This window comes from Brachyistius frenatus, unplaced genomic scaffold (assembly GCF_029030835.1).
Source record: "Brachyistius frenatus isolate BFR_SWC_R1_liver_20210118 unplaced genomic scaffold, ASM2903083v1 Contig_132, whole genome shotgun sequence".
In the NCBI taxonomy this organism is placed as follows: domain Eukaryota; kingdom Metazoa; phylum Chordata; class Actinopteri; family Embiotocidae; genus Brachyistius; species Brachyistius frenatus.
The window spans coordinates 1,092,054-1,119,885 of NW_027210731.1; the positions used below are offsets into that span (position 1 = coordinate 1,092,054).

Genomic DNA, 27,832 nt, shown 5'->3' on the forward strand with positions numbered 1-27,832 from the left:
ACTAGTGTGAACTTGAGCATATTTCACAGTAAGAATGACTTCAAATCATCCTGTTTTCAAAATGAAACAAGACATCTGTGGAGTTTTTGTACCACTGAAAAACTTCAGATACTTTTCCTGTGTGGAAAAACAAACATCAGTGCCGTGAACCAACTACTGGTGCCAACTTCACCCACAAATAAGTGTCTACTGATTTGCAAACATATTAGTAAAAGGACTGCATCCAGCTTGGAAATAAAAACCAGTGAATGTCATGAGACGCATGTAATGAAGAAAACAAAACAAAAAAATACACATAACAGGATGCATATTATGTTTATTTCCCAATATGCATATTAAATTATAACCTGTGGTTACTCCTTAGATTCCCTTGGCATATCAAGGTGGATGGCAATTATTAAACCAAACATCTTCTGAGCAAGGAATATTTCAAATGTTTCAGTGCAAAACCGCTAAAGCCAAGTTTGTTAAAATAAGACATCAGCCCACCCCCCCCTCCCCACCCCCCCAATTTAAAAAGCCATTAGTTAACACGTATAAAGAAAAAGAAAAAGAAGCAAGTCTGGCAACTGTTCATAACAACAGATTGATGTTAAGAGAACAAACGCCCTGTTTTAAGTGTAGTTCCTTTGTTTTGCAGCAAAGCATCAACTTACAAATTTCCACCTCATATACATATATGAATATTAACAGTGTATATTATAATATAATCTTGTTACAATTTCTACAAGAGGTCCATATGAATTAAGTGTTACACGAGGTGAATTTCTGCCCGTTAGAGGTGTCTGATTACTCGGGATTTCTGCGTATTACTCAGTCAAAATAACTGATTTGTTGACAGTAAATTATTGGCATGGTTTTTTTTTGGGAGATTATTGTACCTTTACAGTCTGAGATACACTCTCACTTACACCTTTATATCCACTAGCAGAGGACAACCTTTTTTTCATGAATGTCAAGTTATACGCAGGAACCCTGAGTACTGTGTGTGTGTGTGTGTGTGTGTGTGTGTGTGTGTGTGTGTGTGTGTGTGTGTGTGTGTGTGTGTGTGTGTGTGTGTGTGTGTGTGTGTGTGTGTGTGTGATCTTGTGCGAGCAGAGGCAGGCACACACCCGTTTGTTGTGTAGTGTCGGTGAGATGATGGCTCCGCGGTCATGTTCGCTCCGAGCGGGTCGAACACCGGTTGAGAAGGCATCGTCTTCATCGGTCATGGTCTCAAACAAAACAACTAAAAACACAACAAATTCAAGCACTCAGACACGATGTCATCCACTCGCGGAAATCCTCTCATTCACCCCGAATTTCCAACACGCATTCTGTCCACCCTCTGATCGGTTTAGCCAACCAATAGTTCACCCTATTGTACGGAAATGATAAATAAATCAACTCAAAATAACACTTTTCTCACTGATCCATCGCTTTCCTTCTCTACACACTTTTATCTCATAATTGTATTGTTTTAAACCCCCACTTTAGCTTTCTACACTATTCATCAACGTCTCTCTCTCTCTCTCTCTCTAAATATCTCTTCATTTTATTTTCTCCTCGTCCTTCTTCCTAAACTTGGTCCAACCTCTGTTAATTCAACAAGTCCACTTTGGCGTCTACATGAACATCCGGTCCTCCTGCGTTGCCTACCTCACCCCCCGGAAAGCTAAACTTACATAACCGTTAGTAACTACAAATCTTCTGTCCGCCGTTCTTACTTTCTTTTCAGTGTCAACAAATCGCAGCTTTGGACGTCTGCATCAGACGCTCCCGCTCACACACGGGTAACATTCACGCACACAAACGAGGGAAGCTGTACCGACGTTAAAGAACGTACATAAAGATTCAGAGATGCAGATGGGACATGCAGGTTATTTGAATTGTTGGATTTGTAGTTTAAGTCAGTCTTTTGTTGTGGAAGAGATTCTGGCAAACGGGTTCAGTTTGATGTGTCGGTGAGAATAAAGACACCGGGCAGGAGGAAACCTTCAAAGCCTGTTCTTACTTGAAACTGTAATTATCAAGAAGAAGCCACCTGATGGAGAAAAAAAAAAAAAAAAAAAAAAAAAAAAAAGATTCAACGGCTTAGAAGACAAAAAGGGGTTCCCCCTCCAGAAAACAGAAAAACAGTACTTCAGAGTTTCAGGGGCTTCAAGGGCTGAGTGTGACGTCCATGTCTCTAGCCTTGACAATTTATGGACCCAGAAGTTGAGACCCTTGTTCTTGTCCTACTACTCCTCCGTGGCTCTCTGTCAGCAGTCCGAGACTTCAGAGGTGTTGGAGTCGCTGGCGAGTTTCCTGCGTTGCCTCACCGATTTCTCTTCATCCTGCAGAGCATGAGGTAATGCCGTTATTACCTGCTCAGTGCAGCTGAAACTTAAGGAGGACATTTAAGTGTTCCTCTGGTGCCAAAATGTCATATTTGCACACAAGATATCAGACAGATAACAGATCCGTGTTTATGCGCCTGTTTTGGAGTAAACTTTTTGATTATGATGCGAGGCCACCCGAGGTAAAAGTTTTGTTGTCATGAAAAGAATTGGGAATAAAATAACAGAGTATGTATGTTTTTTTCTATTTGCGCAGAATATTTTTGACCCAAACGAGAAAGAATATCATCAATATTCTGTTTGCTCTATCATGCACCTTCATTGTTGTACATAATGAACATTGGAGTCCTTAAATTGTGTGAAGACACATCTGGAGAGCTGTGCTTCGAAACATGAAAGATATTGGCAGTTTCATTGACAAGACTCGACTCAAAGTCGATTTTTATCTGGGTTACAGAATTATTAATGCAGTGTCGATATCTGCTCGTCCTCAACAAATACCATAAAAGTAAAAAAAAACAACGACGTGATAAGTTTGTATGTCAACACTCTCTGAATTCCAGACCTCAGGCCCATTGTGTCCTTCTAAACTTTTACATATTTTTAAAAAAGCTTGAGAATATAATGTTTATAATTTATATTAATACATATTCGTTGGTTTAGTGAGGATTCGTGACAGTAAGGCATTTTTTTTCTCTAATTGGCACCAAATTAATGAGTGTGTGTTTGTGTTAACGGAGGACCATGTCATCAAATGTACCAGTGAGGCACCCTAATGTGTAAATTAAATATTTGCGGGCAACACGGCTCTACAAACACTGCTTTTGTGTGTTTACTTACAGTCTGAAAAACTCCATTCTGTCCCCACTCTCCGGGGGAGTGGTCATCAGCGTCCTCTGCCTCGTCCTCATCTTCCTCCCCTTCTTCCTCTCTCACCGTGTCCATCCCGTCCTCCTCGTACTCCGTCAGACAGTCTGACTCCTCCGCTGAATAGAAAGATTTAGAGGAGATATTACAGACAGAATTTATGGTGTGACTGATCCACCCGCTTTATATAGCAGCCATAAAGTATCCGGGACATCTCCTGCTGTATTTCAATAAAAAGGAGCTGGTGAAAGACAAACCGTTATTTATTACACTGATTAAATCTCGAAGGGGAGCTGCACATCGAGTGAATGACTGTAACAAGGAGTTAACGTGGGCAGGCTCTGTGCTAAAGGCCACAATATTTTATACACAGCCATAAAGCTAACTTAATATGGTTTAAAAGCAGGAGAATAACATATTTCAACCACTATAAAAGGAATTCTTGAAGCGATCTTTCACCTTCTGCAGCTACGTAGCTTTGGACCGGCTCTATCCGGGATACAATCTCTGCAAGGTCAGTGAAGTCAGCTCCTGGACACGTGCAGGACTAAGAGGCAAGAAGTTAACAATATTATAACGAATTCAAGTAATAACGTTGATGGTGAACATGTATGATATACATCAACCATATTACATGTATGGTCTAAGTGTGTGTGTGTGTGTGTGTGTGTGTGTGTGTGTGTGTGTGTGTGTGTGTGTGTGTGTGTGTGTGTGTGTGCGCGCGCGCGCGCTCCTCTCACGTCGGTTCTCTTGCTGTCTTTGTAGTCGGCCGAACGGTGGTCCTTCAGCATGTTCTCGATGATGTCACCTCGAGCCCAGCCGGTGAACAATAACTTGCCGTGCTGGTAGCCCACATCCTGAATTACACAGTGGTTTAAACAGAAGCACAAAGTGTTTGTAACTTGGGTAGATGCATGTTCAGAGGAAATACTTCTCACTCTGATTGTGACTCTGATAAATACCGTCAGCAGTGAAGCACTTACTTATAGCACTTTGAAGTTTGGCTTTCTTGAAGAAAATTGTACTTTCTTGATTGTTGTTGTTGTTGTTCTGAATTTGTACCCTCGTGGTTGAAATGCACTTATTGTAATTCGCTTTGGATAAAAGCATCAGCTAAATGAAATGTAATAATGTCATGAAGCCGGGCCCAGAGAGCTGACAGAGCCCACAGAAGAATTTCAGGACAAGTTCTTCTGAACTCAAACTGCTTCACACAGTCTTCAAAGCAACAATTCATCAACATAACCAGAATCAGTGCTGACTGTGATAGCTACATATTCCACCTTCCCACCTTGTATATGATTCAGTCTATTTGTATGTATCTTTATTTATTTTTATTGAAACGTTTCAAACCTATATGTTTTATCAAAAATAAATATTATGTCTACATTCACCGGTGGCTGGATATTCACCCTTTTCCACCACTGATGCTGGCTCAGCTTGACTCCACTCTTGACTGTTATTGGTTTTACATCAGGCAAAAAGTTTTGGATTGTACCTGGTACTTTACAGTATGTGGTATCACCTATGTTGAGGCTCCAAGTGAGCTGCCGCAATGAACAGGTGACGTGAAAACACTGCACGCGAAACAGTCATCCTGCACAAACCGGCCTCTGTTAACTAGCCAAGCAACATTAGTGGCTGACATTTTTTTTTATATTCCTTGGACTACCCGGTTAATCAACCCGCAAAACCACAACGTGGTTAGCTGAGGAGGACGCTGGTTGCAGATTAACGGATTAAGCCACTGTGTGTGTGGCGTTGAAAATGATTTAAGGGAAGTTTTATGCAACGTCGCTGTAGTGAAATAGAAGACGCATAAGAGAGCTGCCGTCTGCAGTGGAAAACGAAATCCAGAAAAGTACCTGGTACCGAAAGGCGAGTCGAGCCGTTACTGGCAGTGGAAAAGGGTTTATGGTCATAAAAAGCGATTTCAAAAGTAATTTCTTGCTCACACATATGCACCCTATTTCTAAATAATGAATATAATAATAATGAACTCACATAGATCTCATCAAACTTGCCAAAGTCCATGGTCTTGAAGCGGTCGATGGGGGGTCTGATGTACTCGCAGTAGGCGCTCTTCTTCACCACCTCTAACTGCCGCACGCAGGACACATAGGCCAACCGGGACTGGATCTCTGCCATGTCTGGCACCTGCAGAGGTGGGCAGCATGAGCATCACATTAGACCACAGGCTAACAGAATCCACTACTGGCACTCCTAAAAAAAAAAACCATACTGTTCTCTGCTCATCGCACAGCAGAACAATCAATGCCACGTATTGATCAGATGCAATGAAATGTAGTGTTCTATATTTGAAGTAGCTGAGTCATCAATAGTTACGGAGGCCTTGTGCTGCAAACCTGTACTGTACCTTTACTTTCTCTGCCCAGGGATTGATCCGTTTCCACAGCAACCACCAGCCCGACAGGCAGTCACCATAGTTACAGAGGTCAGTCTCATCTTGGCTACCCACGTCGATGGCAATGACTGTTCTGGCACCCATGTTCCTTGCAATGTCCGCTGTTGGGTGTTTAACACCAGGATTCACACACACGCACACAGACGCACAAACACGACATGACAAAAACCAGCAGCACAGATGATAAGAGAATGAATCCCGTGTTATTAAGCTTGTTTCAGGATAATCTCAACTTCTTTAAAACATTCATTTTTGGAGACAGAATGTTCCAACAGACTTACACCACAAAAACATACAGTTTTAAGATGCATTTATGGCCAATTAGCGACATAGAACGCTCCAATTCAAAAAAGAAAATCGTATACTTTCCTGGCTAGCGAGCACAGGGCCTGAGGTCATGACCTTTCTCATTGACTAGTTAGTGTAAAAAAATAGCCTTGCGGCATTTTTGTGGTGTTGAGCCTATTCGAAGACAGAAACAAGAAAACATCCCACAAGCCCAAAGCACTGATCCAATGTGCCAAGAACAACTATAAAAGCAGCTGATGGCGGACGGACTCTTCAGGGAGAAGGCAGAGTAATACAATTCAGAAATAAAGGATGTTGATTTCACAAGGCTCCCTTTTGCTGGATCAATCTTTGAGCCCAGAATGCACCATATTTCACAAACCTCAGAAAAGAGCATCGCCTGGGACACAATGACACATAGTTCCCATAACAAACAGAGTAATGCAAAAGAACGGTCTGCAACTTTGTGAAATATGGCTGTTTCATCAGTACAGAGTATATTCGATGTCATAACTACACAGACTCTGGGGAGTTTTCATCTGCGCATCATAATAAAAGCTAAAAATAGCTTATGTCTTACTTCAGTTTGACTTTTTACACAAACATTACAGGAATATGTACATTTGGTTTGGGGCAGTTTTGAATACTTTGAGGTAATTCAAATATAGTTAATGGTGCGCAGACAAAATAAAAGCTCCTCCCCTCAGTCTAAACACACACACACACACACACACTGCACATTTTTTTCTTTTGGTTGAAAAGAAGGTAAATAGTGATTTTTTTTTTAAAAAAATTTTAAATTGTGGTAAATAGAATTGTGGGGCTCTGCAATATGGTTGAAATCAGTATCACAAAATAAATGATGACATGAAATACAACAAATCACCTCGAAAAATCAAGCTAATAGTGTTCCACTATTGTGCTTTACATGAGACCAACATGTAAAACTTCCAACAAACAGTTGTGCTTTAAATTAATACTGGCCAGAAATAATGAATTTGGACAGAATGATAACATGATATGACCATATTACCAGCCCTACAAAAAAAAAGGCTCATCTTTACCATAAGAGGAATCAGATTTTAATCTTAAAACAGACTGGTGTTTTATGGCATAAAAAAAAAAAAAAAAAAAAAGCAAAAATCACACTATAGTTTTAATGTCAGAAGCTATGTTGTTTTCCCCCAACAAATGTTATACTGGTGGTGACCCATTTCCCCTTTTTTTTTTTTAATTCTATACCTATGGGACACCAGGCGGTTTGACAGACAAATACATTCCTCCTGTTCAATTCTGTGTTTCTTAGTTTGAGAAATAACCTTTTCTTTATATACAATTGAATCCATTCTCAGTATAAATGCTGACTTTTCCCCATCGAGTAAACCAGAATATTTTAAAGTTTGATTAAATAATACACACTCATGGATAATCACTATTTTTTCAGTTTAATGAATTGATCTAATTTGTCTCATGAGATGGATTAATCAATGATCTGAACTGGTTCAATATTCAGATGAGGAAAACTCGGCACCAGCACTGAACTTCTCTCCGTCGGTGTTAAGCCCTACTTACTTACCAAGCGTCTACATATTACCAACTTGATTAACCCACCCCATAAAAAGCATCCCCATCCATCACACCACCTTCCCCCTCCACCGGGAGACAGGATGTGATGTAGGCAGACATTGAGGATGGTACAGTACGCTGGTTGGGCGGGTGGGGTTGGGCGGGGGTGGGGGTTGGGGTTGGGGGTTACCACCTGTACTTGCCTGGCAGGTTGTTGATGTAGCCACCGTCCATTAGCAAGTTGCCATCTTTGGGGTCGCAGAGAGGCGGCAGGTACCCCGAGAGGGTCATGCTTGCCCGTACATAGCGCCACAGAGAGCCTGGCACACCAGGGAGGGAGGGAGGGAAGGAGGGAGGGAGGAGGGAGGCGTAAGGGGGTGAGGGGGAGGGGGAATAACATCTCAATAACGTTTGCTATACGTTTCAGATTAGTGTCGACACAGACCGCAATCCAAACACCAGAGGGAAGTCGGACAAAAAGAAGGTCGCCGATTCCCTGCAAAGGCCAGGACTGTAGTTCTGCTCACCTTTAGACTCTGTTGTACACCACTGAAAACCTCATTACCTCGCACACACACACCCTGAGTGACTTGTGCAGCAGGTAAAAAAGTAAATGGCAACCATCACAGAGAGCCAAGGTAGTTAAAATCTCCAAACTATGTCCCAACAACAGCGCTTTGTTGCAGGTGATGATTTGGTTTTGCTCCTTTATCAAGTTATTATAGTAACATCTGATTATAATTAACTGATCTGAAGTAGTAACAAAAAAAAAAATGTGTAGCTGACTTACTTTGATTGTCAACGTGTCTAGAGAAGGAGCAGCAGCAGATGTTGAAGTGACAATGTTTGGAGATCTTTCACAGTGAACATGGCAGGGAAGCTACCAGCCTATCCAGTCCTGCAGTACAGGTCAGTGGCAGCAGGGGGCAGGAGCAGGCCGGGCGCTGCATGGGTTGGAAGGATAAGGAGCACCGCAGACAAAAGCGAGGGGTGCAACTGTGCATGGAGTATATGTGAATGCTGAGGCAGAATTATCTCATTGAAACAAGACTTTAAGGGAACGACCACCTGCACATTACCAGTTCTTCACATTTCTTAGCTGTACTACACATGTAAGGGCTGTATTCAGTTTGAACAGGAGGCTATAATATGCAACACAAGGATCCAGAACATATTCTCAAAAAATTCAAAATAAAAAAGTAATACATGCCATCAATATATATTTATGAAAAAAACATATAGATGGGTTCTCTGTATCTAACACTGGCATGCACATAAGAGCAAGCAAAGCCAGGGGAGAAGACAGCAGCTTGGAAAGGAGTGACTGAACATGTTCCTGTGTAGGGTAGAGATGATTGAAATGAAATAGAAGCAGGACACCCTCTGGGGAAACAAGCTGCACAGCAAGGAGGCGTTTAGACCCACCGAAATGCACAGTGACCCACAGCGACAGCAGGCTGATGTGATGTTGACATGGCGCGGCCTTTCACCGTCTCCAGTGAAGCACAAATATCACTTTCAACACAATCAGCTTTCCTTCCATCAAAACACAAAGTAGAGTCTGTTTTCTGTGCCTGACCTCAAGTTTGACTCGCATCACAAAGTGTAGCCATCTGCAATTCACGACTGCTTTTATAAAGACTACCTAAATAAAAGCACGTACGGTGGTGCAGGACGACATCAGTTTTTACAAGCCACATCCGGAACGTTAAAAAAGGGGAAGTTTTTCGAAAATATGTGGTGCCAGAAGAAGCCTGATGATCATGCATCTCTCTATGACCCTCAGATGTCCAAACATGCACGGGCAAAACATCACATCCAACAAATAAAGTGAAGGTGGCGCCGAGCCAGCTGAAGAAAGTGTGTTGTCTGGGTGAATAACAAGCCAATGGGAGAGAGGATAAGATTTGCTTTAGGTAATTATTCAGTAATACATGATGCACTAATTGTATCAATTTTAAGATACGTGGGATTAAGTCTTTCCTTCCAAACCATGGGCTCCCAATGTCCACCTGGTTGAGGTGGGGTTAGTTACGAGTGAGAACTTGGGAGGGAGACGAGAGAAGAGGAGGGTAGCCGAGTGGTTGTTTGTCGACTTAGGGATGGGGGGAGAGGGGGGAGGTCGGTAGGTGTGGGGGGGATGGTGGTGGTGAGCGGGTGTTTATAATCTGACCTGGGACATTGTTAACATAGCAACCATCCACAAGCAAGTGGCCATCCTTGGGGTCGCACAGGGGAGGTAAATAGGGGGTGTAGGAGGCGCTGGCTCTAACATAGCGCCAGACGCAACCTGTCGGGAAATGGAGATGGAGAAGGAGGAACACATCAAATATGGGCCCGGACTCCACGTCACAGATGGAGAGAGAGAGAGAGAGAGAGAGAGAGAGAGAGAGAGAGAGAGAGAGAGAGAGAGAGAGAAGGACAGAGAGAGAAACAGAGAAGAAGAGTGCGGAAAAAGAAAAGGAGGAACAAAGAGAGAGAAATGGCTGCAACACAGTGAAGAGGAATGCAACAGGCTGCAAGGAGCAAAACAGAGTGAGGGGGAATATAATCTCAACCAAATTACTTACTCAGGCCTGTGGTTTAAAAAAAAAAAATTCTAAATGAGGCCAGTTTCATACAAAAGCCTACTCAAGGACTGCCTCCACAACCAATCAAATTCAACTATTCGAAGGCAAAGAAATACGAAGCTTTGTTCCGAGTAATAATACCAAAACACGTTCATACCAAAACACGTTCGGAACAATATAATTGAGGTTAAGTTTCATTAAAAGCTGTTGTTGATGTAAATATCAACCAAAAAAGGAGAATGAATGACAACACGTGTATGCAAACTTGATTTGTCAAAAAACAGTCTCTTTGTTGTGTTGATTAAACATTAAAAATAGTATTAAGGCTGTTAGAGGACTGGTTCAACAAGCAGGGCAGGAGGGAGGCGAGCGGAGAGAGAAAAACTGAGCGAAGGGCAGAAAGAGGGAGAAAATGTGAGACAGAGACAGAAACAGAGAGAGACCATCACTTTCACAGTGCTGGGGCTTCAACTAAATTCTCCAAACTGTGGAATGAGGACAAAACTGTGAAATAAATTAGGTTTTACAGGAAAGGTTTTCTGTTTGGGTTCTGGCAAGTTTTAAATCTCAGTCTTGAGTCTCTCTCACTGGACAGAACCAAAGAAAGTGACACAAACCCAGGACACTCTGTACCTTACAGTACACCCATCAAAATGGCATTCAATTATTATTCCCTTTCAATGACTGGCATCGAAGTGACATATTCCAGAGACCACTGAGCTAGAAATGTTTGACAACAGCAAACCAGAAAACTACAGAAAGCACAGAATGGAGGTAAAGGAGTGAGGGAAGCAACATGGGATGTCATTAAATGGACGGGGAGGGAAAAGGCAAGGTGAAGTGTTCTGGATCCTACATGTTGACATGGACATAAGGGCGGGGGATTCAGCATTTTAAGGTCAGCGACTACACGGGTTATTTTTTCTATGGCGTCACCTATAAAAGGGCATCTCTGTGATGTCTCTATGTCGAGAAAGACTTGACATACGGGTCGTATCTAGGAATTAATCTGTGAGTTTTAGACACAAATGTGATGGACACAGAACAATGAGTAAGCTTCATCAATTTAGCATATGGAAAGAAAGAAAGAAAGAAAGAAAGAAAGAAAGAAAGAAAGAAAGAAAGAAAGAAAGAAAGAAAAGTAAAAGAAGCAGATGATGGGGACGATGAAACAGGGAGAAGGCTTTGCGCCAGCAGTTAGTTCATACACATGCCAAGATGCAAACGTTAGCATTCAGTGTTTCCCTGCAGGACTCAGGCCTGAAAACCCATAAACTCCTCAAATCCAACAATTTAAAACATTGACTTGATGATGAAACTAGCAACTTCTTAATGTGATTTACAATACTGTAAATTACAAGTTCGCTTTATATTGGCACAGAAAACTGTCAATGGATTTGTGGGGTTTATGGGGGAAGCATTTTAGGCTACAGAGAACTACTTTAGCTAATGTTAGCGATGGTGCATTTTTATGCAAACAGAACATTTGCAGCAAATACAGATCCAAGCAGAGAAACCTAAGTGTTTTATTTTGCACGTATCTATTAAAATGACCTTGTAACTGCTTGGCAGTGGATACTCCAAACCAGATTGAAACTGGCATGTTTGTGAAGGCAAAATAACTGCAACTAAAATGAAGGAATGCACTCAGCTTTGATGAGTGCAGCGTATGTAGGCCGCCATTCAAACATTTTTAGTCCTCTAGTTCACAACATACGCTTTCTTATAATGTTTTAAATGTGAACTTAAAACTGGTTCCAGCTAGAGGTGTGCAAATGACTTGATTCAAAGACACATCTCAATGTGGACTTCGAAGATTCTGTGTTGATGCAGTGACAGAGAATAACCGCACCAAATTATAACCCAGCGTTTCCCCCATACAGAGGATCTACCTGTCGTGGCCTGCCAGGGTAGAGAGTATCACCGGAAACCAAAACATTTGAAATTTCACTCTCGTGAAATTCACCTGTTTGTGTGCTGCAGTAACAGAGTGGGGACCAGAAGCTTCTCTGTGCACAGCTGCCTCGCTAGCATCTAGCGATAGCCTGCATTTAAGGCGTTTAGGGAACACTGGTAAATTTCAACATCTGCACATAGTTTTAATTTGAGGCGTTTAGGAGACCCACGTAAATTATAGCATCTACAGATAGTCTTGAGGCATTTAAGGGACATCTGTAAATTGTAGTGTCTATCAATGGTCTGCATGCGAGGCCTTCTGGTAAATATTAGGAAAATGTAATGTCTAATGTAAAGTCAGCATGTGAGGCATTTAAAGGATGTCCAGAAATTATAGCAAGAGAAAATAACATAGGTCATACTTTCCCGCTCTAAACTCATTGTGTGTAACCAAACGGACGGCGAAGAATCAAACCTCTACTTCGAGCATGACTACAAGTGTCCTCCGGCTGGCGGGGACACTATTAACCAAACACACCTCCAGTTGTAGTATTTGGCCAAAGTGGAATTTGAGCACACAACAGGTTCAGTTTGATTTAGAGTATATCTGCCTCAAATCATAATCCTGAAGACATGCAGTCACTCTAGATGATGCATAAACCAGTTTAATTTGTGTGTACTGCTCCAGGTTATGTCTACAAACATAATATTTATAGACTTGTCCTATGAAGAATAAGAGACATTACATTGCCTGAAGTAACTTCTGAGGGATTGATGAGTGCAACAACATGCCACTGTATTCACTTAGGTAATAGCTTTAGCCACAGTGCCACTTTACTTCAGACTGCCTGCTTCAAGCATTCCTCACAGCTTAGTTACATTCGAAACATATTGAAGTCAAAGCCAATTTCACACATTAGTTCTCTGTCATTCAGGGCAGCATAATTGGATTAAGTTGTGTTAAATCTTGTCATTCCATTTACTGTCTACGTGTATGAACAGCATGTGTCCTATCAAATAATCCTAGTAAATGCAAAAATACTATAACATCCAAAAGTGCTGTTTTGATCTCGTACAAAACTTAAGATAACATTTAACCTATAAAAATTGAAATATCAATAGAGAGGGGTCACGGTCCCTGCAGTCAGATCAGCTGTCACTCACCATCCTGATGAACACGCATGGCTGAGGCTGTGATGTCAGTGGTGACGTTGAAGTATGGCAGCCACAGGTCCTGGGGACACAGAATGTATTTCAGTGTTGTAAACTTTATCAGTATTTTCCTAATGACTGATTAAAGACATGACCTATCTGTCTTTTGGCGCATGACAGAGAAAAAAAGGATTTTGTACCGCAGTCGCTCACCTCAGCTTGTTTGTCCTGGAACACTTTATAGATGCTGGTGTTGAAGGCAGAGCCAGAGAACATGGAGGTGATAGGATAGGTAAGGTCCAGGACCGTTTTAAACACCGAATTCATTGCCTGTTAAGCAACAAAACACAGATAAATCATACACAATTATGTAAAGTTAGCAAACTTTGCCCTTCAAAAAGTTGAATTGAAGTTTGCTGGGTAAAATATTATTTTTGTCATTTCAGGTAAAAAAACAAACTTGTTATCGGACATGAACCACAAAAGAAATGACTTGACAACGATAAAGACGTGTACTGCACCTTGGACCACTCTCTGGCTCTCTGTTTGGTTCGAACGGCACTTCTCTCCTCAGCATACAGTGCACCAATGAATGAGCCGATTGATGTCCCGCCCACTATGTCAATAGGAATCCCTGCTTCCTCCATAGCTTTCATCACACCGACATGTGAGCAGCCTCTGCATGAGGGAAAGCAAAACATTTTTTACAATAGGCAGGTACACAAGACGTCGAGTACATATACAATAAATTTAATTTAGACAAAAAAGTCCAAATCACAGAGGGTTTGAAAAAGAGGACATGGACACATTTTCCCAAAGCTGATTCTTTTCGTATATTTGGGGCACAACACAGGTGTATTTCACATTAGAAATACTTCCTTACACAAAAGGTAAACTGAAGGGTAGTTAAGGGTTGCTGAACATGTTTGTGCAGCTTTTTGTGGTTCAGGTCTCATTAACCCCGCTCACCTAGCTCCGCCTCCTCCCAGCACGACAGCGATGCTGTTTCCAGTCAGGACTCGGGCCAGCCGAGAGAAATCACTGTGTCTGTCTGCTGTCTTCTCAAACACCTTCTCATACACCTCCCTCTGCTCAAACATCAAAGAGACACATGAAAATACAATAAAAGAGTAAATTGTAATTAACATGTAGCAACACAAATGGGGAACTAACTGACAGCAAACATCTCGAAATAATAAATAGGTTTGCTTCATACCAGTTTGCTGGGACTGCGTCTGGAGAAGACTCTGCGGGGACACTTGAGGTGGAGATGCCCTGAGCACCAGCTACGCATGTTAAGCCACTCGACCGTCCTGGAAGGGCCAGGTCCATCCTCTTTGTGCAGAAGGACCAGCTGCTTCAGAGCCCGGACTGCTGTGTTTTCCAACATCTGTTCCAACTGGAGAGAAAAACAGGTGCAAAGAGTTTAAGTTCAGTTGTCACCATTTCATTGCTCCCTCCTAAGTTCCATGCCTGCACACACACACACACACACACACACACACACACACACACACACACACACACACACACACACACACACACACACACACACACACACACACACACACACACACACACACATACTTCTCCCAGCGTAGGTTCCTGGTCCCCCAGGCCAACGATGAGGATGCAGTCGGCCTGGCGGATGCATCGCTGGGTCCACGGGGTCATGGTGTTGTCAGTCTGGTACAGGACAATACGATTGATGTCCTCCTGCTGGGCCAGCCAGCCGGAGAGACGATACTCATGGATACTGACAGATAGGGAATAAAAGCCGACATGAGGATGTGGAGTAGCATTTCAATTGACCGAAACAGACTGAGAGGAATGGAAAGTGACAGGGTTGAACTTAAACTAGACAAACAAATGTACTGTACTGTATGCAACAGGAACAAGGCTATGAAGAATAAAGAGATACAGTGCAGTGAGTGGAAACGATGGCCACCAATAAAGGAATTATGAAGATAATGAAAACAGGTTGTAGTTGGCTTTTGTGATGATGTAAGAATGACTGAGATGATTCTCTGATTGTCAGACTGACCTGTCCAAAGCAGAAGCACCCAGACGCTCTCTGATTATTTCACTGGTTAATAGTAGAGTAGGTCCTACAAACAGAGGCAGTACAAAAAAGTATAAATGCAAAAACCAGTAAACAAGTCCACATGACTCCAATCTGTTAACATACTGACGTAGGACGCATAGAAATTCCAAAGAAAATAAAGGACTGAAAATTGGTGGGTCTTACCAATGGCACTGAGGGCATGGCTGAGCTCCAGGTTGAAGGCGTTGATCGGCACTTCGTCACATACAGGCAGCACAGCCACAGTGGAGAGGTTGCTTGCAGGGTTGGTGACATCAGCACTTGTTGCCATACTGGGCAGACTGAAGGCTGAACCTGGAAGATAAACACAGTGTGTTAATGGAGTATGTGGGAGAAGCACGAGGCTGGAGTAAGAGCGTCATCATCATCATCATCATCTTACCTGAGAATGGCCCACGACCCTGCTGCAGATTCCCCAGAATCTTCTGACCCAGTAGGTGGATCAACCTCGTCACCACCTAAACACAGAAATTAAACGTGAGTATTACACACTCACATCACTTCAAGTTTTCATTGACAGAGTAACTGACCTGTGGGTATCTTCTCTTGATGTTGTTCAGTGTCCCCTCGGGCAGTTTAACCAGCTCCGTGTCTCTTACAGCGTGGACAGTGGTGGCTCTTGGCTGCCTGGTCAGGGCCTCCACCTTAAAAAGTACAACCATAAGATATTATTTATGAAACTAAAAAGTGGTATGACAGCAGGGTAATAAAAGTAATAATAATAATAAACTGTATCATCAACATTTATAGCTGGATGATTGGGTAAGTCAGTCACTCAAAACTGTTCAAAAATATTTGTTTGAGTAAATCGTGTAGAAATGACATCCAATCCAAACTTTGTGACAATTTCATTTTCAGCTAATGTTGATAACTGTGTGTTTTTTTATTTTATTTATTGTTTTACAAAGGCAGAATGAGATTGAGGGGAACAGAGTCTAGTTCTCACCACACCAATGAGGTCTCCTCTACCGTATTCCCCAACCAGTTCTTTCTTTCCATTTGCCTTGCGGATGACTGAACGCAGACGTCCATTCAGAACAATGTAGGTGCAGTCTGACTGGTCATCCTGTCTACAGATGTGAAGTGGGAAAAAAACAAGATTTTACAGTAACCAATACAAGTTAATTGTAAATGAACGGTGCCAAAAAAAAGGACAAGAAACTAAATATTTCTTTATATGTCTGTGCAAAGAAAAAGCTAATAGTAGAGTACCTGTAGAGAGCTCTGCCAGCTTCTACAGCCATCCAGTCAATAGCAAAGTCCATCTGCCTGACAAAAGCAGACATGCGGATGGCCACTGTGTGGGCTGCACTCAGCACCACACTGGGCTGCTCCCTCATGATCCTGCAGAGGGCAGCACACAACACAAAGATAGCAAATGCAGACTGTAAACCACCTTAAAATGTGGTCAAAGTAAATATAGGGGGACTATATAGATGTATAACTGCCCGTGGTGATTTTTTTAAATGTCAAATATGAAGAAAACTGTGACATAAACTTATGACTCGCATGTTTTGCACAATAATGTTTCCCCTACGACTCACTCATAGAAATCCGACTTGGAGATCTTCAGGTAAGTGCAGTCTCGTATAGCCTTGATGGTAAAGATAAGTGGCTCTCCAGTGAGCACGGCGAGCTGGCCCACCATCTCTCCTGGGTGGGTCACAAACAAGCAGACGGCTTCCTGCTTGTTGATCATCCGCTGATAGACATGAAGACAACCAGACAGGACAAAGTGCAGACTCACGTCCTTAAGAAGTGAAAATAAGAAGAGACAGAGGAAGCAGAATCGCGAGGTTTAGTTATGATATTTACTACAGTATCTGACGACTATACTTTTCTACTGGTTTACTAATACAGCTAAAAGGATCAGAACAGATCAGTCCATTCTCAAAGAGGGGAACTCGAGCATGTCTTGTGTAAAGTACCTGGTCTCCCTGTCTTGCCAAGACGGCTCCAGCTTTTGCATGGTGCAGAGTCACTCTCCCATTTAACAAGGAAGGGTCCTGGATCAGACAAGACAGGAAGAGAAAAAGGCAAAAATATCATGAAAAGCAGTGATAAATGGAGAAGAAAAATATGACACAACAATGTGGATGAAAGGTCTCGATTCATTGCAACATGTATTTCTTCTATCATACTCTGATGTCGTTACACTAACATGATATTTTGAAAGATTAAGTGTAGCAATACCTACTCGAGGCACAGAGACGGCTGACATCATATTGCATCAAATGAATGTGTGCAACTTCCTACCATAGATTAAGTCCAGAGGTTGTTTTTTTTGTCACCTCAGCCTCAATATCAACACTTAGTTTTCTAAATGATCAGTGCAATGACATGGAAGCTAATTTGATAACATCATTCATCACAACAAAATGGAGCTCGTATTATGGCCACTGCTGGTAAGATTTGTTTTGGGATGGTGTCTTTCTTCACTTGTATTTTTAAAGACAATGAGTGACATCATATGAAACAGACAGGAGACAATACTACACAGTAGTGGTGTTCTATATGGCATTACTCATGATCATTTTTATTATGATAAAAACATTCATGTGGTGATAACGCAAGCTAACTTATGCACAGCAACCACAAACACGGCTGACAGTTATGAAACGTGGGAGAAGTCAGCTCCAAAAAGGGGGAGCAGCTTCAGTAATGTGGAAGTGGTTTGGTTACAAAAATTCCGATGTGCAACAAACTTTGGTTTTATTTTGACTGTTAAACTAAACTGCTTTGTTCATACTGACATTTAAACAACAACACTTATTTTAGTAAAACCGTATGTTCTTGAAATAATAAAATATATATCAGGATTTTATCATATCCTCAAGAATAACGTTATCGCAAAAATACCCTCAAATATCGTCACATTAACCATATCGACCAACCGCTCTATACAATAACATAGAACAAAAAAGTAACGCAAACCTCAATCTTCATGAGCTTGAGAATCTCTTTCTGAGCTTCCTCAAACAGAGCAGCGCTGGATCGGTTGGATACAGGTGCAAACATATTGTCCACAACCGGCTCCTCCTCCCGATACAGGTAGATCCCTGATGGAACTTCATCTACCGTCACCTTCCTCTCACGCTGGTCCTGGGATACAGACTGTAATGATATACAAACTCGACTATGTTAAAATGGGGCTTCACTCCTGTTAAAAACAGTAAATCTGAATCCATAACAAACTATAAATTATCACTGACATATAACTTTGTTTTTTTGCAAAGTGTTTTATTGTCACACTTTTTTTGCTATATACTGTGGCTCACCTTTAGTCTTTGCTATCAAATGTCACTGTAGTTGTTTCTGCAATTACCAACTTTTATGTTTGTGAATCAATAAAAAGTCAACCTTATCTCGTTTGTGTCCCAAGATTGAGCAAAGTACTGACCCGAGTAAAGGTGGGAGGAGTGTTGCCATCTTCTGCAGAGACAGAAATCCGTCCTCTTTCATATGCCATGTCAAAATCTGATCTCAGACTTTTCTGTATGCCTGTACAAACAACAAAATAATTGATCTTAAATGAAAAAAAATGTTTGTGTTTGTAAACAACACAAAAGCTGTGAAAGCTTAATAGTCTAAATAATACAAGCGGGTCAAAATGCATTTCATATTTCAGAAAATAGGTCATCAATCTCTAATGTACAGCTTTTTTCAGAACCTTTGTATACACATATTTCCATTTGACAGCAATCTTTCTGTAAAAGTAAGTCTCAATAAACACATTTCTCTTTGAGCTATCCTGTCCAAACATCCTATAATCCTTTTTGTAAGCAACAATGCCAGAGAAGACTTGACTACTTGTATGACAGTGAACATATCTGCATTTAATCAGTGTAAACATTAGCAAGAAAACCAAGTCCTGTTGCATCTTTTCAGACTTTGATTTGTCCAGCCCAAATTCAGGCACTTAAATTATATAAATAAAAAATCGAATTGCAAATTTTGCCAGAAGTACCTTTACTCCGAGTCTGAGGAGTTTGGATGCAGAGTTTGATACGCTCAAACAAATCAAATCTAAAGTTTGATATGATGAGTCTGGCTCTGTCTTTCCGGCCAAAGTTATGTCATACTAGACTTTCCATGTCTGACTTTGCTGCTGGGTTTCACTCTCTGTGGTAATGTGCCCTCACCTGCAAATGGTTTAGATAGTTTTACCTGCCTATTTAATTGCACTGTTGATTACGGTTTTGAAAATCCGATGTGAGTCATTGACTTCTCTTTCAATCAGCTGCGGTGAGATTACGAACTGCTCTAACCTGTTCAAAAGAAGCAAACTTAAGGAGCCTGCACCTTAAATAAAATGCTTTCACTATGACTGAGGTGGACATGCCCAAAGATAAGGACATGTAGTGTATTATACGTGGATACAATATCAGGAGACCTCAGTTGAGCTGAATCCTTTGTGGTGTCATGGTCACATAATTGAACTTAAGGCATCTCAGCATTGTTTCCCCATGAGTACATTTTGAAAATAGCACAGTGTACAGGAACAAACTATCCAGTTGTAAAAGTAAAAAACAGTAAGAGAAGTCCCTCACCAGCGATGTCCACAGGCATGGAGATTGTCCTACTAAGAGTTGGAACTGTTCCATCCTTCCCTTGTTCTCCTCCTGAGAATAAATTAAATGTGCAACACTCATGAGTCAACCAAAAACAGAAATAGCAGAGGAAGAAAAAAAATCTTAAGCTTTAGTTGAACCCTTTATACAATTAAAATTCAGTTTTTTTCGAGTTAGGCTGTATACTTTACCTGAAAGTTCACCCTTAATGGCAGCTTCCCGGTGCTCCTCAGTTACCGTCAGGCTGCCAAAGCGCTTGCCATGGCGGATAGGACTGGTGCGAGCAGGGTGAGGTGACGGAGGCGGCAGACGACAGGGCTGCATTTCCTATAAAACAAGTTTAAGTATACGGATGATGTGTGTGAGGTACATGGTTCGTTAGAGCGTGTGCTAAGAAAGTGGAAAGAAAGACACCACCTCAGCATTTAGTGACACAAATCATAATGAAAACAGTTTGAGTACGGAGCACAGTGGCGTCCAGGCCACGAGGACAGAGGCACTCGTGATTGCTCACAGGACAAGTTAGGACTGCGTGCAATGGTTGCTTTCTCTATTGCAGTGTGGTCAGCCATCCTATCAGAAAATTGAAGCTATTTGGCTGGATTGGCTACATTCAGTGCTATTTCATAATAAAACTCTGGAGGATGTCGTGAATAATTTCAGTTCGGCCGCCTTCTGTTGTGACATCCTGCCAACCAGCTTTTCAAAAATGTTTTCAATTGCTTGTAAATTGATGTGCTGAAAACTGTCAATGGCTGACTTCCTATCTCTGAACACTGCAGTTGGTTTAAGTCCATTCTGGCACTTTTAGTTTAGCTTCAGCATTAAGTGATTACAGATGCTTCTGTAATCTTGTCTTTGTTTGAAAAAATATTGAGAAAGCTCTTTTTATTCACTAAACTTTCTGAACTGAATTGCACACATGAATGTAAATGATCTTTTGGACAGATTTCGATCTGGCCTCAAAACAACATCCCTGCTTGGAGACTGGTCTGACAGAGATGTTGAATGACATTTGTCCGATTACTGATTCAGGTAAAACAGGTGTGGTAGTGCTTGATCTTAACGCATAAAACACTTGATACTGTGGACTGTAAAATACTTCCTCACACACTGGGAAGGTGGGTGGGATTATCTTCTTATCTGGTCCACAGTTGGTTAAGATTATACCTTGGCAGTGGTTATACTGTTACCAAAGATGTTTGCATTGTTCTGCCTGGTCCACTGTGAGTGTGTGTGTGTGTGTGTGTGTGTGTGTGTGTGTGTGTGTGTGTGTGTGTGTGTGTGTGTGTGTGTGTGTGTGTGTGTGTGTGTGTGTGTGTGTGTGTGTGTGTGTGTGTGTGTGTGTGTGTGTGTGTGTGTGTGTGTGTGTGTGTGTGTGTGTGTGTGTTAAACTCACATGACTGAAGAGCTCATTGGTCAGCCCCAGATAGTTGTGCAGGGCTAAAACTGTTACTCTTTGGAGACGAACCATGATAATCTGAACAGATAAAACAGGAAATTAATCATTTGATGTGTCACATGAAAAAAATACATTACTTTATCAAAACCACATCATCTCTGTAAGTGCATAGATGTCTAGCCTCCATGTAGAACTTAAACCTCTAAATATGTCCTCTAAATTAAAACTGGAATAAATATTGGAAAACAAATACAATACTGCAGAGAATTACACAAACCCACAACTCACCTGTACTACTCGCACTAGACTCTCAGGGTACTTCTCAAATATCGACAGGAAGGCATCTACAGGTAAACGGAGAACAGTGGAAACCTCTGCAGCCCGTGCTGACACTGTTTTGTAAGGCTTCTGGTGGCCCTGCACAGAAAGATCCCACAGAATACTTCACATTGTCAGAATCTAAATGTATTTAAAGAAGCTTAAAGTGGAATGATGCTTTATTATCACTACCAGCCGCTAGATTTAAGACAGATTTTGAAACCATTGCAATGATATCCAATTCAAAGTTGTTGTTTTTTAACTGAATATGAATGAGAGTCATAACCACACCAGTGGAATTGGTTTGACGAGTCATCAGGTGAATGTTAATGATGTGAGGATCAAATAATCTGCAGCAGGAAGTGGATGAGGTCCCACACAGTGACATAAAAGCACTTATCTCATGCCATTCTCCTGGAATTTGTGAAATATGGGTGTGTGTATTGGGAAAGCATTTGTGTGTGTAGGTGTGGAGTTATGTGTGCAGCTTTGTGAGTGTGGCAAGAAGTGGGCATGACCTACTGTGATGACATCCAGAATACTGAGGAGGCTGTGGACACTGTCTCCTGGGTAAACCTCTTTCACCACACTTTCTTTGCCATCCTGGAAGACACATAAAGCAACTTGTGTTCACATGTTTTCCTAAAAACTGGAGTAGCTACACTCAGTGTCACACATAAAGATAAAACCTGCACCAATATCTCTAGCAGGACAAATATCCAATGTAATACTTATTAAACACCTCTGAAACTGTATGCTGGTTCTAAAATACATCCCTAATGATGATCTAATTCAAATGTTAGTGTTAATAAGTTGTTAGAGATTAAACTCCAATGGTTAAGCACCTTGGTAGATTTGCTCCCCTGTGTGTGTGAGCTTGCATTAAATTGTTACATGAAATTCACAGGTCAATGTGACAAAAGTGGGACACACAAGCCTGCGTACCGATCCAGTAAGGCACAATTCTAGTTTTCCATCCTGAACCACGTAGATGCTGCTGTCGGGCTGGCCTGGCCTGAAGACGTACTCCCCTTGTTGGAACTGCAGAAACACCATGTGTTTGCAGAGCTCCAGGAAGAGGGGCTTTTCAAAGTGACCCAGCACACTGCAGTGACAGACAAAAGAAGGGGTTAGGTCACGCCTGGTTTGTAAAACTGAGCGCTGGACAGTAATTCATTCCGTCGGAGTTTAGTTGTCACACAGACGACAAACCTACCGGACATTTTTGAGCATGTAGAGCACCTCAGAGGGGAGGTGGGAGTTGGCCACATCAAATTCGGTAAGGTCCGCCTCCAGCACTGAGGGAGGGGGCTCCTTGGCCTGAAGGATCGGCACCTCCTTCTTAAAGCGCAGGATCCTACACAAAGGAGAGGCAAGGAAACAACAGGATGGAGAGAGATAAAAAAGATTGAGAAGCGTGTTGTTGTCATCACATCAGTACAGTGAGGAAAGTCTTCCGGTTGTTGGGAGTGAGCTTTGTGATGTACTTTTTGGCAATGTTGAGCATCTTCTGCTTCTTCTTCAGGCGTGGCCGGGAGGAGGAGGAAGTACCCACCAGAGAAGAGGTAGACTGGGAGACCTGTCGCAGAACAGTTTTGGCTTAAGTATGGTATTATTTTTGCATTATGTACAACACTGGAAGTGAAGGGATGCCACTATACTGGCTTTTGAATGATTATTGTTTTAAAACATACACACTCACTTTACGCATGATCTTTCGCCCATAGAACATGACTTTGTCCCTCTTGCGGAAGCGGTATTTTGGTGCCTCCTGAGCTTCCAGGTCTTCAAATCAGAGTAAATGACAAATTAAGATAGAAATACATACAACTACCCTTCATGGAAATCAATAAGTGTTTTCAGTGCATAAAAAATACATCTCGACAGTTACTGACTTCGAAGCTGGATCCTCCGCAAGATGAAAAAGATGAGGATGGCGATGAGGACTATGGCGATGCCTGCACCAATCACCATCCCCACCATCTGAAGAAAGATTAAGAAAAGAGGAAGAGTCAAGGACGCGTGTACAACGAGATAAATGTAATTGTAGTTTCTTGGGTGTTTTAAATGTACTAAAAGTATTACTTAAGTAATACTTAATATTGTAGTACTATTGAACCTACTTGTGCGTTTCTTAATAATATTGAGCTAAAATCAATTTTCTTGTTTTCAGTAACTAAAGGGGAGTCATGTCTGGCTGTAATATAATCCCTTGCTGCGGTGACCAAACAGCAGCTGAATGCAGTCAATGAGAAAAGTGAAACTCTCAGTGAAACCTCATCACATACTCACCATGCTCGTCTGTAGTTCTTCCTCCACAAATGATTTGATGTTATCCTAATGTAACAAGAGAAATGCAGAGACCCATTACTAATCTTAAATACAAAATACAACAACTTGCAGAGTCAGCACGCTAACTTCTTCAGACTGAAACAGAGCTGTATGAAGCCTGAGCTCGAAGACTTCGCCTCCACTGAGGTGTAAAGGAATGTGGGACTGAGAGATTTGCCTCGGGGGCAGGATTGTCTGGCTATCAGCGCAAACAAGAGGACAAGGGGATAAAAGATGCAGCATTTCATCTGATCTTCTGCACACTCGTGTCCTTACTTCCATGTTTCACACTATTAAAAACAGATCACCACACAGAGCTCTGCCCACTATTTATAGACTAGGGTTTCCAGATGTAAACTGCTGGGCTCGCAGGCAAGCAAGAAGCCCAGCAAAAATATGTTCTCCCTTTGGCTTGATTAAGGACACATTCATCACTAATGATTGATGCTGTAAAGATAAATACTTCTTTATAAGAATGCATGATAATATCATCAGGATCCAATCAGTGTCGCCCGATAAAGACTTAAAAATGAAATATTGGCCTAAAATGCAAATGTCTGTTGTATATGACAGGCAGATAAAATAACCTTTTACTTACACCTAAAGGCTTAATGCCATTGCCCGAGAGTCTGAGTGCTTTTGAATCAAGAATCAGCAATGTGTCAGCAGTGTGGAATTTATTGTAAGCGTGCGTAATGAACGCCGTAGTTTTTTTATTCAATGATTGCTCGGCGTCGGTCAGGCAAGGAGGAGCTACAACGCCAAGAAAAAGTCCTCCCGATCTTTACTATGAATTGGTAAAGAAGAAGACAAATATGTGAAACAAAATATGAAAATATTATCATATCAGCAAGAAAATCCAATATCATGCATTCCTACTTCTTTAGTTAACAAAACAAGACTGTCAGTGCAGCGGGTTCAAAGATCCTGTAGCCAAAATAAGCTTGCTTGTTTTACTGTGTGCTGTGCGTGCGTGCGTGTGTGTGTGTGTGTGTGTGTGTGTGTGTGTGTGTGTGTGTGTGTGTGTGTGTGTGTGTGTGTGTGTGTGCTTAGCAACACTATTGTAAGAGCGAGAGTAATAGGTTTTTAGTGCTCTGGCTGATAGCTAGTGAGACTATATGTCTGTTATCAGTGGTTATTGATTAGCATGTGAGGAGCTAAAAGTTGTTTGGCACTAAAAGGCCCGATCTGGACACAGGGGAAATTGACAGTGGGGCTAACAGATGGTGAGAACATAGGCAGCATGTGCACATTGAAATATACTTCCAACTAGAGACTTCAAGTGGGCACGATGGAGTTTAGATATCAAAGCTCAAGTGTGGAACATGTACAAGCAGCATGTCCAATTGTCTTCAGGCAATGGCTACAAATTTTTTTTCGAGAATTTTCTTTTTTTTTAATGAGAAGCAATGTTTGGCAGACGGACTGGCAAGCTAACTCTAATTCAAAGAGAAGCTGAAAGTCCCCAGTGACTGGGAAATCTGCTTCATTGTGGGACTGTTATAACCTGTAATTGTGGCTGCTTGTACTGTCAAGTTCAGTTGGGAAAGACCACACGGGTCCTGGCTGCCTGCAGCCTTCACCGTGGGAGGTCTGTGGGCACGCACGGGAGTAACGTGAGGCTCAGAGAGCTGCGGACTCGCGCGCTTTGGGAGACCTACGTGGACACTATGGGAAATCGAAGAAGGGTGAAAGGCAGCAGGCCGAGTGAGGGCCGTTTAGCAATCTGGCCAAAAAGGAGTGTTGAGAATTTTCTGATTGCCAAACAGTCTATAAGACCAAAAAAAAAAAAGAACTAATAGTCCAATTCTGAGTTGGGTGCAGTTCTACTTAATACTGACTGATGCTGCAATTTTATAATCTGCTGTTATGTCTTGTGGTAATGGCTGGCTGCCATTTGTGTTGTGTTAAAGGGACTACAGATGTAGAGGAAGTGGCTATTATCCAGTAAGCTATCAGCACAGTATTTTGTGCTCGCAGGTCACCGTGTCAGACCACTGTGGCTGTACCCAGTTCTGGTTTTATTTCTGGTCGAACAAGCAAGGGTAGATTTGCATTTCTGGCACAATAGACTCAGTTTCCCCATTTTTGTTTACACCCATATCTGGCAGCCCATTTACCACAACCATGTTCACAATTTACAATTGTTCCATAGACAAATAGATACAGTAAACAAACCAACCTTTGGATTGCCTCCTTGGACCTCTTGTTCCGAGGTACTTTGTCCCATTGTAATCCTGTTTCTTCATAGGGATGGTCCATCAACGGCCACTGGAAACAAAGACAGATATGCCTATTTAGCAGAAAGCTACTGTGACATGTCACTGTTTAAAATTCATGGTGAGTGAAATCTATTTAGCTGCTTTTGTTTCAGTTTCAGGGAACTACTAGAGTGCCTGTTAGCTCACTGTCACTGCTTACTGGGACATTTTAAACGGCTGTAAACAACATCTGGGCTTTTTCTGCGAGTGAAAATGTCTGCTGCGAAAAAGACAGATTAAAGGTCTAAGCAGACATGTTCATTCATGCACAAACGCATAAAGACGATAAAAAAAAAATTTTTTTTAATTCTTGACTCTGCAGTGGCATCCATGAAAATATTCTCCTCACTTGTTGGAACTCAACTTCATCAAACATCCAGTCACATGTCAGGACTCAGCAGAGTTTGTGTGTGGCTGCTACCCAGCTACGAAACCAAACGTCAGGATATACAAGTCATATCAGGGCGATTTCCAAAGGCTGACAAAATGACCTCACCAAAGTTTTTACTATTGAGAACATTTCTTATTGTTACTATTGCTACTACGGGGGTGCCATCATGCATTGTTCAATTATACTAATGATAATGTTCATATCGTCAGTATTATTTTTGATGTTATTAAAAAAAATTAAAAAAATTCAGTGATAAGGGCAAGACTCCAATTTGTTGACCAAATGACAACAAGTAATGTAACATTATACTGGTATACAGCGCAACACATTTGATATATGCATGACCTATGTACAGTTATATCTTAAACAGAATTCAAATCAAACTCTTGAGTAACTGTTGTGGTTTACAAACTGAGGAATTGAGAGATAATTCTTGTTTACTGAGTACAAACTGTCAAGTTTATGCAAACATGCACAACTACGAAACAAATGTTGTTACAATTGTACCTTCATGAAACGAATAATAAAATATTTGTCAATATTTTGCCATACCGTCATGAACAAAGTTATCTGAGAAATTCCCCCCCAAAATATTTTCAGGCCATGTCTCCCACCACCGGCATGCAAACAAACAAACCAAACGGTTCCAGGCTACAGCAAAACCAGTCTGAAGACAAACCAGACAACGTGGTTAGAAAAGAGAAGTAGACTAAACTCTTTGTATTCTTAACTGTCTGGTTCGAAAAACCATATTTAATCTCTCCTTCAAAATCGCTTTAACTGCACTCTACAGACAGCGAGGAATCAAATTATTGTGTCAGACAACAGCATACTGCCGAGAACAGAGGGCCAGGCTTTTGTCTGAACACAGCAGGCTCTCCAGATAACAGATAAAAACCTCTCCAGATGGTAACCCCCTCACCTCTTTTTATCCATCCATCCGTCCCCGTTCACCCCAAAAAAGGGATGATCTTCTTACTGTCCCAGTAAATTGGTGCCATCCCGATTAGGGATTTAGACAGGACATTTAAGGCATCACAGCATAAGACAAAAATAAATCATACTGACAAAAAAAAAAAGAAAAGTGTGTTGGCAGTTAAAGTTTTTTTTATTTTTTTTTTTTTTTTATTGTTAGAAGTTATTATTTTTTAGATTGACTGCAGAAGTGTTTTTATAGATGTTTTTGCAAGGAATGCTTTAGACAAAACTAATATTTGACAAATAACCGAGCTGCCTGTGCCGTCGAGAAGTAAACTACTCTGTTACTTCAAACTACAATATTGAACCTACCAGGGGAAGAACAGACTGAGCTGCTGCACAGAAGCGATGATTGCTAAAGTTCATCCGGGCCGGCTACATACCACCTCGCTGC

At 41.5% G+C, this 27,832-nt stretch overlaps 1 protein-coding gene across 7 annotated transcripts; it reads right to left on the reverse strand.

The window, feature by feature from the left end:
- Positions 1–299: 299 nt before the first annotated feature.
- On the reverse strand, positions 300–27,832 carry pnpla6 (patatin-like phospholipase domain containing 6). Of its 7 annotated transcripts, XM_069714631.1 has the most exons (37): positions 27,751–27,832; positions 25,991–26,079; positions 23,770–23,814; positions 23,373–23,460; positions 23,180–23,262; positions 22,965–23,056; positions 22,694–22,834; positions 22,423–22,582; positions 22,000–22,080; positions 21,448–21,576; positions 21,157–21,237; positions 19,949–20,084; positions 19,737–19,808; positions 18,587–18,687; positions 18,121–18,300; positions 17,115–17,192; positions 16,731–16,936; positions 16,399–16,530; positions 16,133–16,256; positions 15,717–15,830; positions 15,569–15,644; positions 15,331–15,480; positions 15,127–15,190; positions 14,670–14,838; positions 14,299–14,481; positions 14,052–14,173; positions 13,604–13,760; positions 13,296–13,412; positions 13,095–13,164; positions 9,638–9,754; positions 7,675–7,784; positions 5,563–5,718; positions 5,190–5,342; positions 3,926–4,042; positions 3,645–3,732; positions 3,159–3,304; positions 300–2,315 (listed from the first exon to the last, which is right to left on the reverse strand). In XM_069714631.1, the coding sequence occupies exons 2-37, from the start codon at positions 26,036–26,038 to the stop codon at positions 2,241–2,243; spliced, it is 4,161 nt and encodes a 1,386-aa protein (XP_069570732.1). In that variant the 5' UTR covers positions 26,039–26,079; positions 27,751–27,832; the 3' UTR covers positions 300–2,240. The 7 variants fall into 7 exon arrangements, with proteins under 7 accessions (XP_069570732.1, XP_069570733.1, XP_069570735.1 ...); XM_069714632.1 differs by lacking the exon at positions 27,751–27,832 and having other exon boundaries at positions 14,052–14,170; positions 25,991–26,337; XM_069714634.1 differs by lacking the exons at positions 7,675–7,784; positions 27,751–27,832 and having other exon boundaries at positions 5,563–5,711; positions 25,991–26,337.

Excerpts from the sequence above, each read along its gene's own strand:
- pnpla6 (XM_069714631.1), bottom strand. The coding sequence starts at position 26,038 with ATGGGACAAAGTACCTCGGAACAAGAGGTCCAAGGAGGCAATCCAAAG. Across the intron at positions 7,785-9,637 it reads CTATGTTAACAATGTCCCAG|GCTCTCTGTGGCGCTATGTA; the intron begins GTCAGATTATAA and ends CTGGTGTGCCAG. Across the intron at positions 3,305-3,644 it reads AAGCTACGTAGCTGCAGAAG|CGGAGGAGTCAGACTGTCTG; the intron begins GTGAAAGATCGC and ends CTTTCTATTCAG.